This window comes from Acinonyx jubatus, chromosome E1 (genome assembly GCF_027475565.1).
Source record: "Acinonyx jubatus isolate Ajub_Pintada_27869175 chromosome E1, VMU_Ajub_asm_v1.0, whole genome shotgun sequence".
Lineage (NCBI taxonomy): Eukaryota > Metazoa > Chordata > Mammalia > Carnivora > Felidae > Acinonyx > Acinonyx jubatus.
The window spans coordinates 53,411,650-53,422,122 of NC_069397.1; the positions used below are offsets into that span (position 1 = coordinate 53,411,650).

At 56.7% G+C, this 10,473-nt stretch overlaps 1 protein-coding gene across 2 annotated transcripts; it reads left to right on the forward strand.

The window, feature by feature from the left end:
* Nucleotides 1-3,355: 3,355 nt before the first annotated feature.
* GPR142 (G protein-coupled receptor 142) lies at nt 3,356-8,834 on the forward strand. Of its 2 annotated transcripts, none has more exons than XM_027047862.2 (3): nt 3,356-3,497; nt 4,345-4,503; nt 5,382-8,834. In XM_027047862.2, exons 1-3 carry the CDS (start codon nt 3,473-3,475, stop codon nt 6,251-6,253), a joined length of 1,056 nt encoding a protein of 351 aa, XP_026903663.1. In that variant the 5' UTR covers nt 3,356-3,472; the 3' UTR covers nt 6,254-8,834. The 2 variants fall into 2 exon arrangements, with proteins under 2 accessions (XP_026903663.1, XP_053068024.1); XM_053212049.1 differs by having other exon boundaries at nt 3,365-3,497; nt 5,519-8,834.
* The last annotated feature ends 1,639 nt before the right edge of the window (nt 8,835-10,473 follow it).

Here is a 10,473-nt window from a genome sequence, read left to right on the forward strand (position 1 = left end):
GATCCTCAGTGCGATGGGGTTCTGGGCCTCTGAGAGCATCCCTGCTTCCACGGGCAATGCTTTTCGGCAGGAATGTTATTGGTGATAAGGAGATGAGGGTAAGAGAACCCACTACTCAGAAAACCAGCTTTCCACAAACACGTTTCTTAACTCCAGACTCACCGAGGCTGCATCTGTCTTTCTGGAAGCATAGCCCACGTTCGTGGGAATCTCCCATGCTCTACTTAGAAGCCAGGACACCTGTATTTTCTAACCATGCTGGGTAATTGTCACGCACACCCCCAAGCTAAGATTTATCTCCCAGAGTTAGACGGATGCCATTTCAAGGGTACAGGGATCGCGAGGCCCCGGATTACCAAGAACACTCAGAACACTCAGAAAAGTCACCTCCGACCCGCCCCCGACCTCTGAGAGGCCCCACCTCCTACAATTACTGACTTCATTGCCCCTAAACCTCCTTGAATGATTTAGAAACTGGCTTTCCAGGGGCACCTGGGTGGCTCAGTCAATTAAGGGTCTGAGTTCAGCTCAGGTCATGGGTTCAAGCCCCAACTCAGGTTCTGTGCTGACAGCTCAGAGCCTGGAGCCTGCTTGGGATTCTGTGTCTCCCTCTCTCTCTCTGCCCCTCCCCCCCCCCCACACACTCTGTCTCTGTCTCTGTCTCTCTCAGAAAATAAATAAACATTTAAAAATTTTTAAAGGAAGGAAGGAAGAAAGAAAGAAAGAAAGAAAGAAAGAAAGAAAGAAAGAAAGAGAAAGGAACTGACTTTCCAGAAACAGCCATTCTCTGTCCTCAGTTTCTTAGTCTGACACTTGCTGGGCCGTGTGCATGTGTGTGTATGTGTGGTGTGTGTGCATACACATGCACGCATGTGCGTAGCATGTGAGATCTGGGAGCAGGAGAGAGAAAGGAGGGCATTTGCCCTGCACAGCCATCGAGATAGAGGATCTGAGACACCCCACTTTCTTTCCACGGGGTTTCTGTGAATCTGGAAACTCCTTAATGTCTTGAGAGCAAGTCTGATGAGCTCACGGGCTACAACAATTCCCAGACAAGTGCTACTTCCTGCCCGAGACAAAAAGTGTTTATAACCTAAGTGACTTGTCTGAGATCTCACGGTCAGCCAGGATGCCAATGCCACTCTTCTGCTTGATTTTTCCTCCCATGACCCTATGATGTCTTTTCTGGGAAGCTCTTTCAGACAGAAATGATACCTGTTGGGTAAGGAATCTCTAGGGCTGTAAAAGCAACTGAAAATTCTTGCAAGCTTGGGGCAGGATGATTTTTCTGAATCTGCAAAGTGGGTGATGAGACACTGGATGGGGGTAATACCCAACCCCGGAGCGATGAGCCCCCAGACCCAACTCTACCTACAGTGCAGACTCCTTTCCATCTATGACATCTCCCTTCCGGAGCCAGGATGCCTTTAAACACTTAGACTGGGGAGCAGGGGATCATGAGTATAGGTTCCAGACCCCCCCCCCCCCACTGTGTACTCAGAGGGGCACACTAATAATAAACAAGAAGGAATCTTTCCCTAAAGCTACTGAAAGCTTCCCGGAAGCCAGGCGCTCCCGTCATGGTGGCAGATTGTTTTCCTGCCCCCAGCACGTGCTACCTTGCCGTTCCCCTGAATTGCAATGCCCTTCCCTGTCTGAGTGCTCTGTCTGAACCACATCCCCCTGTCCACAAAGTCTGAGCTCACAGTGGCCTCTTGCTGCCCCAGCGCCATTTCTTCTCGGTGACGGAGTGACAGGTGAACACTCTGGGGGAGGAACAAACCTGAGTTCAAATTCCACCGGCCACCTTGTGGCTCTGTGGTCCTAGCCTAGTTGCCTAACGTCTCTGAGCCTCGGGCCCCTCTTGTGTCAAACGGAGGTCACCAGAGTTAGCCTGTGGGGCTGCCATGAGGGTGAAAAGTGTAGGAACAAGAGTAAGGGCTCAGGGGTGCCCGGGGGGGCTCAGTCAGTTGAGCGGCTGACTTCAGCTCAGGTCATGGTCTCGCGGTTCGTGAGTTCAAGCCCTGCTTCAGGCTCCATGCTGACAGCTCAGAGCCTGGAGCCTGCTCTGGATTCTGTATCTCCCTCTCTCTCTCTCTCTCTCTCTCTGCTCCTCCCCTACTTGTGCTCTGTCTCTTTCTCAAAAAATAAGCAAACATTAAAAAAAATAAATGAAAGGCCCTCACACATGTTGGTCTTTGGTCTTTTCAAGTTGACTGTAAGCAGCTCCTTGTTCACCCATAGCCTCGTGGGGCAGGGAGGTGGTGGCTTGGGGAACTATCTGTGCTTCTGGCATTCTCTGGAGCTAGGGGCTGGGACACGGCCTCGGGACCTGAGTGGGCAGCACATGCTCTGGTCCTGCTTTGCCCCCCAGAGATCCCAGAGGAAGCCAGTGGACTCTCTGGAGGCCTGCAGGGTCAGGACACGGCCACCAGGGGGCAGCAAGTCCCCTGTGATAGCTCAGGGTGGATGTGAAGGTAGAAGTGGGGACAAGGGTCCAGGTGGCCTCTCAGCCCCAGATGTGGGAGCTAACTTAGGGAGCCCAGAAGCCAGCACCGCTGCATTCCCAGAGGCGGGCAGGGGAAGTGATTCCAGGCTGGGCCTCAGCTCTCCTCTCTGTCAATGCACACGTTTGTCCCTGGTGCCCACCCGGGGCTGCACTGGTCACTACCCGAAGGGGGTGGCGGGGGGGAGCCCGTGGGCACAGATTCCAGCCTCTCCAGAGTGCTCGCTGCACCTGCTGGTGTTTGTTTGCCAGTGACTGATATTCCTGGGGTGGGGGTGGGGCGGGATGCTCTGTTTCACCGAGGCTGGAAAAACAACAGCTTGTGGGGGCCACTGGGTCTGGGTTTCCCTGAGTGGCCACTGTCATCACTGCACACGGCTTCCTGCCATCCTTCCAGGCCAGCGGCCCCCAGACAGCCTCTTCCTCGTCCCACTGCCTGCTGTCGCTGCTGGACTGACCCCTTCAAACGGGGCCCATAAGGCCCCTCTCTAGATCTGGGCCCCGCCCATGGTGGCCTCACCCCTTCCTGCCCTGTAGCAGTCCCCCCAACCCTGAAGATGGAATCCTTCCTTCTGCCCTGAAATCCTTACCGCCCCCCTCCCCCGGCCCCAGAGTGCCATGGACCATGAGGCAGCCTATCTAGAGCCCCAATCCGGCCCCCTCCTCAAGGCCTCCCTCCCAACCTGACCCCTTCCCTGCCTGCACCCTGGGGGTTCCCAGTTTGCTCTCAGAGGCATCCACTGTATAGACTCATTCCCTCCCCCGCCCCCAGAGCCTCAGCCCCACCCTTTCCTTCCTCCTCCTCCCTCCTCCCACCACCGACCTCTCTGTATTGACCAGCTAGGTCTCAGTGCCGCGGGAAGAATCGTGGGACAAACCACCCCTTGGAGAGCTGGCGATGCCGGAAGCTGCGGGGATCCCCCCGCCAAAATCCACGAGGTGACATAGGACTCAGGACCCAGGAGCATGACGCTTGAGGGGCGAGAGGCAGGTAAAGTATCCAGAACAGGCCGGGAAGGGAGAGGACAGTGGCCGGCAGGTGAAGAACAGGTGAGGAATCTAGAAGCTTGAAGCTGATCCCAAAGGAGCTGAGTGCGGTAGGCGGGGAAACTAGGTTTAGCTGCAGGGGAGGGGTAATGGGAGGAGAGGCAGGGGTTGTGGGGGGGGGATCCACTGGAGGGGTGCCTCCATAGGAAATCAAAAGCTGGACCGTGAAACCTAAAGACCTACAGTGTGGGCTGAGGGGAGCAAGGACCAGACTATGTGGTCACCTTACTCCTCTGGACTCAGTTTCCCCATCTGGAAACTAGGGCCGCCCCAGCTCCAATAGTGCCAGCCTATGATGGGGGCTGCTCCTTCCAGTAATGTCACTCCTTGGTGGTGGGAGGGGTGTGGCTGTTGAGTCACCATCAATGAGAATAACCCAGGGTGCTCACTAGAATTACAGCTGCCTGAGCCCCATTCCCGACCCCCTGGCTCAGACCCCCAGCATCAAGGCCCTGGAATGTGTATTTTCAAAAGGTGCCCCACCCCCACCCTTCTGTGCCACACAGCCTGTTCCTGGGCCCTGCCTTGCAGGCAGAAAATGCACCTTGAAACATGCAATCGAGAAACAGCATCCATGGGAGCAAGAAACACCATGGAGGACTTCTTCCCTCTAATGGGGGAGCCAGGCCACCAAGGGGTGGGGTGGGATGGGCCTGGCAATTGGGATTGCCATTTGGCTGGGCCTAGCTGGGGGCGTCTGCACAGAGTAGGGGTAAATGAAGATCTCAGGGTCGAGGTCAGGCTGCAGAGAGAAATCTAAGGCTCTAACTTCACCCTTCCACCCTCCCTAGATGGCCAGCCTCAAGCCACCCTGGGGCCCCCGGCCAATGGCAGTGGGCCAAGCCAGGAGTTGGAAGGCCATTGGCCAGAAATCCCGGAGAGGTCCCCATGTGTGGCTGGTGTCATCCCTGTCATCTACTACAGCATCCTGCTGGGCCTGGGGCTGCCTGGTGAGTGGGAAGCTGGGGTCTGGAAGTTGGGGGTGGGCAGAAATGGGGGTCCTCCTTCGATGAGTACCCATCCTCTGTGCTGACCCCTGAGACCCAGGATCATAGACTCTCAGGATACCCTTTGACTTTATATGGTGATCTGGCTCATTGGGGAGCAAAGCACAGTGGGGACTAAAAAATGAAGGGCCAGGATTTGGGGTGCTTAATGGCTAAAGCCAAGGTTTCACCAGAAGGGAGTCTTTTCTCTACCCAGGAGTGGGCACTGCTGTAGGATGACTAAGTTCATGTAGGACTGCCCTCAACTCAGTCAAAAGCTTCCCGTGCCTTCCACCGCTGCTGAGAGCAGCAAAGCGCGGGGCAGGTAGGGAAGTGGATGTAAGAAAGAACAGGAGGTCTCCACCTTGGGAAATTACCCACCCCTGCCCGTGTGGAAGGCAGAGGCCTTGCCCTGGGGTGAAGTCAATGGCCCGTGGTGTATGGATGGATAGGGCAGGACTGATCTGGTTAGCCTCTCTGATAAAGTGAGGTTTGACTTTGTTTTGTTTTTAGTTTATGTATTTTGAGAGAGACCTAGAGCACAAGCACAGGAGGGACAGAAAGAGAGAGGGAGAGAGAGAATCCCAGGCAGACTCTGCTGTCAGCACACAGCCCGATGTGGGGCTCGAACTCATGAACGATGAGATCATGACCCGAGCCAAGATCAAGGGTCGGACACTTAACCGACTGAGCCACCCAGGTGCCCTAAAGTGAGTTTTAAGAAGGACTGGAAAGAGGAAGTCTGGGCAAGCAGGCAGGTGGAGAGGGAGATAATAACACCTTGGAAACATGGTCTTCTAACACCTCTGTCCTCTGCCCCCTGTGACCTCTGTCGCCATCAGTCAACCTCCTGACCACAGTGGCCTTGGCCCGGCTGGCCGCCAGGACCAGGAAGCCCTCCTACTACTACCTTCTAGCGCTCACAGTCTCGGATATCGTCACCCAGGTGGTCATCGTGTTCGTGGGTTTCCTCCTGCAGGGCGCCGTGCTGGCCCGGGAGGTGCCCCGGGCTGTGGTGCGCACGGCCAACATCCTGGAGTTTGCTGCCAACCATGCCTCCGTCTGGATTGCTGTCCTGCTCACGGTCGACCGGTACAGCGCCCTGTGCCATCCCCTGCACCACCGGGCCGCCTCATCCCCAGGCCGGACCCGGCGAGCCATCGTCGCTGTCCTCGGTGCTGCCCTGCTGACTGGCATCCCCTTCTACTGGTGGCTGGATGTGTGGAGGGACGCGGACCCCCCCAGCATGATGGATGAGGCCCTCAAGTGGGCTCACTGCCTCATCGTCTACTTCATCCCATGTGGCGTTTTCCTGGTCACCAACTCGGCCATCATCTGCCGGCTGCGGAGGAGGAGCCAGAGTGGGCTGCGGCCCCGGGTGGGCAAGGGAACAGCTATCCTCCTGGGCGTCACCACGCTCTTCACCCTCCTTTGGGCACCCCGGATCTTTGTCATGCTCTACCATCTGTATGTGGCCCCTGTCCACCGGGACTGGAGGGTCCACCTGGCCTTGGACGTGGCCAACATGGCGGCCATGCTCAACACAGCAGTCAACTTCAGCCTCTACTGCTTTGTCAGCAAGACTTTCCGGGCCACCATCCGAGAGGTCATCCATGATGCCCACCTGCCCTGCATCCTGGGATCACAGCCAGAGGGCATGGTGGTGGAACCTGTGCTAAAGCCCCCGGGAATTCCCAAAGGGGCAGAATTGTAGAGGAGGGGCCCAGCCAGGGTGCTCGGGTGTGGCTCAGGGCCAGATATACTGCTGCCTTTGTGGTGTGCCCACAAAACTGTGACACCCTACTTTGCAACTAGGGGTCGGGGAATGGCTCCTTCCTGTGGGGGCGGCTCCCCGGGTGCAGGGGGGTACAATTTTTCCAGCTCTCCCATTAGCTTCACCAGCAACTCCCACTTCTTGGGACAAGGAGAGGGCTCTGCCAGGCACAGGCTGATAGTGTCAGCTGCCTTGGCATTCCTTTGTAAGGGACATTTCACGTGGCACGTTATGAAGGCTAGATTGACATTGACTGGATGAGTGAATGAAAGGCAAGATGGATGGATGGATGGATGGACGGATGGACAGACAGGTATGAATGGTTTCCAGCCACCACCACCCCCACCCCTCTCCGCCAGAGCCTATATCTCCCTCCCCGAGTCAATCACTTCTCTGGCTTCCAGTGGCCAGGGTGGAAGGAAGTTATCTGCAGGATTCCAGCATATTCTGGCTGGGGGAACCAAACGTTTTGCTTGGGAAAGGGGATGATCTTAAAGCAGATTAGATGTCCCAGCCCTGGGGCGACAGAACCCCTTGAGTCTCAAGCATCCTGGTTGGATTCCACTTAACTCCCTGCCCTGGAGCCAGAATAGGTTCATGGGCCCAGAATAGCCTAGGGTTTTCATTGTTGCTGATGAGAAAGGAAGTGCCCTCTCAGCCCAGGGGCAGGGGGATGGGAAGGGAGGACCTAACCCATTCCACTTGGAGGAAGGCCTCTTTCTCCCTTATGGGGAGGGAGGAGATGGCCCAGCGGATTGGGTCCCTGGGGCTCTGCCTGCCCCTCCCAGCCTCTCCTGGGCTCCGGGGAAAGGCAGCTGGGAGAGATTAGCAGATGCACCTCCCACCTGCTCCAGGCTTTGGGTAAACACATTAGCGGCTGCTTTCTGCTTTCTAGTCAGTCTGGCTGAGCTGACCTTTCCCCTGAATGGGAGGTCCAGGCTGGGGCCCGCCAGCACTCAACCCCTTAGTGGCGTGGCCGAGGCGAAAGAGCCAGAAATGCATGCCATCAGTGCAGAATAAATGCTCAACTTTCCCTCTTTCCTCTTCTCCCCAGAACAAGTGTCCAGGAGGGGACTCTCAGCCACACCCAAAGGGGAAAAAGGCAGGCTCTTCAGCTCTTATCCCTAATTCTAAAGTTTATCCGTAATGCTATTTTTTTAAGTTTATTTATTTACTTTTGAGAGAGAGAGAGAGAGAGAGAGAGTGCACGTGGGGCAGGGGCAGAGGGAGAGGGAGACACGGAATCCGAAGCAGGCTCCGGGCTCTGAGCTGTCAACACAGAACCCGACGTGGGGCCCGAACTCACGAACCGCGAGTTCATGACCTGAGCCGAAGTTGGATGCTCCACCAGCCGAGCCCCCCAGGCGCCCCAGACACATTTGGTGGCAAAACCTGACCTGACCTGACGCAGGGTGATGGGGTGTTGATGCCGGGGTTCCCTGCAGACTCTCTGGGGGTGTGGTTACACCCAACACAGAGGACAGGCCACGCATGATCTTTCTCTGTTCTGAAAAGTTCTGAATTCTGGTCCCTCTGGTCCCACGAGAGATAAGTGGTCCTTCAGAGAGATGAGTGGGGACCCACAAGCTCCACCACTGCTGGCACAGCACGGTCCGGGCTGCCCCTGGGGGCACGTGGGGCACCGAGGGCTCCCCCGCAAGCGCACAGACTGGGGCCTCCTGTCTTGCTTAAGGAGGGGGATACAAGTGCAGGTACCTCAGGGAAGAGCCGGCTCTGAAGGACGAGACAATCCCTCCCCAGCCCACTGGAGAGGCCACGTCTGCCCTACAGAACGAGGCACTGGGGGAAAAAGTGGCTTTTTGATGCAGATGGGGAGGCTCTGTGCAGGCAGGTGGAGCTTTGCACAGGTGGGGACTTGGAGCCACCAGAACTGGGGTGTTAATATATTGTTTTTAATGTTCATTTATTTTTTTTTGAGAGAGAGAGAGAGAGAGAACATGAGCAAGGGAGGGGCCGAGAGAGAGAGACACACAGAATTTGGAGCAGGCTCCAGGCTCCGAGCTGTCAGCACAGAGCCCGATGCGGGGCTCGAACCCACGGACCGTGAGATCATGACCTGAGCCGAAGTCGGACGCTGAACCTACTGAGCCACCCAGGCGCCCCACCAGGGTGTTAATATTCACACGACCCCAGGTGTACCCACGGGGAGGGGGGCAACATCAGTTTTTCCAAATGGCTCCTGAGTGGTAACCATCTTACAGACTGAGGAAGCGGGAGCACGGGGAGGTTAAAGGATGCGGCTCAGGGCCCTCGGCTGGTGACGAGAGCGGCTGCGGATTCCTGGTCCTGTTCCTGCTCCTCCCAGGTGCAGCAGATCAGGAGAAGGGCAGCGTCGGGGATGCTTTGCATCACATAACTTCTTGGTCCTGGACTTACCAGATTTGGGACCCACTGTCATATTTTCCAAATAAGATGTATTAGACAACAGTCCCTTTTAACCATGTTTGTAACCTTTAACAAAACCAAGAGCCCTTCGCCGAAATGTAAATGGAAGTATTATTACGCAGCTTCCTTTGTGCATCTTTATTATCAACTCTCACCGGCTCCTGGCAGAAGAACAAGAACGGCAGTGGTGTGGTGTCCCCCCTTCTCTTCTTCACCAACCCGTCCACGGAAATACCTTCGTCTCCCGGAGTCGGCTGTAGATCGTTTCAATTCCATACTTTTTTTAATGTTTATTTATTTTTGAGAGAAAGAGACACAGCGTGAGCAGGGGAGGGGCAGAGAGAGAGAGGGAGACCCAGAATCCGAAGCAGGCTCCAGGTTCCGAGCCGTCAGCCCAGAGCCCGACGCGGGGCTTGAACCCACAAACCGTGAGACCATGACCTGAGCCAAAGTCGGCCGCCCAACCGACTGAGCCACCCAGGCGCCTCTGAGAGTACCTTTTAGTTCAGAAAAGCTCTCCTTAGTTTCCTATTCTTGATTGAGATGCTGTCCCCCACCCTTTTCCCTTGTTCTCCGGCAGGAGAGCACATGTGCTGTGGCCCAGGTTTCCTGGGTCCCCTTTGTCGCTTCTGTGGCCAACAGAGCTTTCCTGTCCTGTCTCCAAGGGCTCAGATGCTTGCACACCCCGGACTCCCCCGGCATGCTCCCTCCCCCAGCCCCTGAGCTGCCTCTGCGGTTTCATTTCCTGCACCCTGGAGCTTTCCCCTTGAGGGGTTCGACTGCCCTTTCCCCTTTTTCCTTTCATCCAAAAAAGGAGACCCGCTGGTTGGGTAGATGGGGAGCACGATTGTCTCCGTCCTCCCGGGGTGGGGATTGGGAGCAAGGAGAGTGGCTTCTTGGAGGACCTGCTGTTTTCGGCAACCAGGCTGGGGAGGGGGCCCCCCCAGAGAGCAAGACTTACTGAATTAAGCCCTGAGCCCTTTGGTCGGCCAGGTTGTAGACTTGCCGGCAGGAACAAGGGATGGTCTGGGACACGGGAGTCTTGGGGGTGGGGGCTTTCCCCATGCCTGCCTCCGTTGTCAATGGTGAAGCTAGAGTTCCGGGGAGGAACATTTGCCTGTCATTACGGACTTAGACAGCAGGGGGCGCTGCAGGACCGGCTGGATGGAAACCCTCAGGCAGGGCTTGAAGTCAGATTTATAGGAAGAGCCAAGATACTGCAAGGAAAGCCCGCCTGCCTTGGGGCCCAGAGCCAGCAAGGAGTGGCGGGGTGGGAGGGACCAGCTGTTCCCCTTGTCACTCTCCTCCACCCTGAAGCCACGCCAGCTGCCACGCTGGGGTTGGTTAGCCCAGGCAGTCCACGGGTCACTGTAGTTTTCTCAGATCATTCTGGAGGCTGGGATGGCTTCCTGTGCGTGGCACTGTGTGAAGGGCCCTTTCATTGGCCTCCTCCCTCCACCCTCCATGGCAGGGTCCAGCCAGCCCCTCCCGCTGGCCTCAGATTCAGCAGAACTGCCTTCTCCGCTGGGGGGAGGGGGGTGGGGCAGGGAGAGCTTGCCTGAGTTCAGAGCCCCAGGGCCTTGATCAGTGCCTCTGGGGTCCCACCCACCCCACCCTAGTCCAGTTCCACCTGGACCCACCCCCTGGCCAGTGGGTCCTGGCTGGTGGCAGCCCCTTGGGCATCCAAGGGAGTTTGAGCCTTGGCAGTGGCCCCACATGACAAGGATGGAGGGAAAGGGGCTGGGGAGGTGAGG

Excerpts from the sequence above, each read along its gene's own strand:
- GPR142 (XM_027047862.2), top strand. The coding sequence starts at position 3,473 with ATGACGCTTGAGGGGCGAGAGGCAG. Across the intron at positions 3,498-4,344 it reads GCTTGAGGGGCGAGAGGCAG|ATGGCCAGCCTCAAGCCACC; the intron begins GTAAAGTATCCA and ends CACCCTCCCTAG. Across the intron at positions 4,504-5,381 it reads GCTGGGCCTGGGGCTGCCTG|TCAACCTCCTGACCACAGTG; the intron begins GTGAGTGGGAAG and ends TGTCGCCATCAG.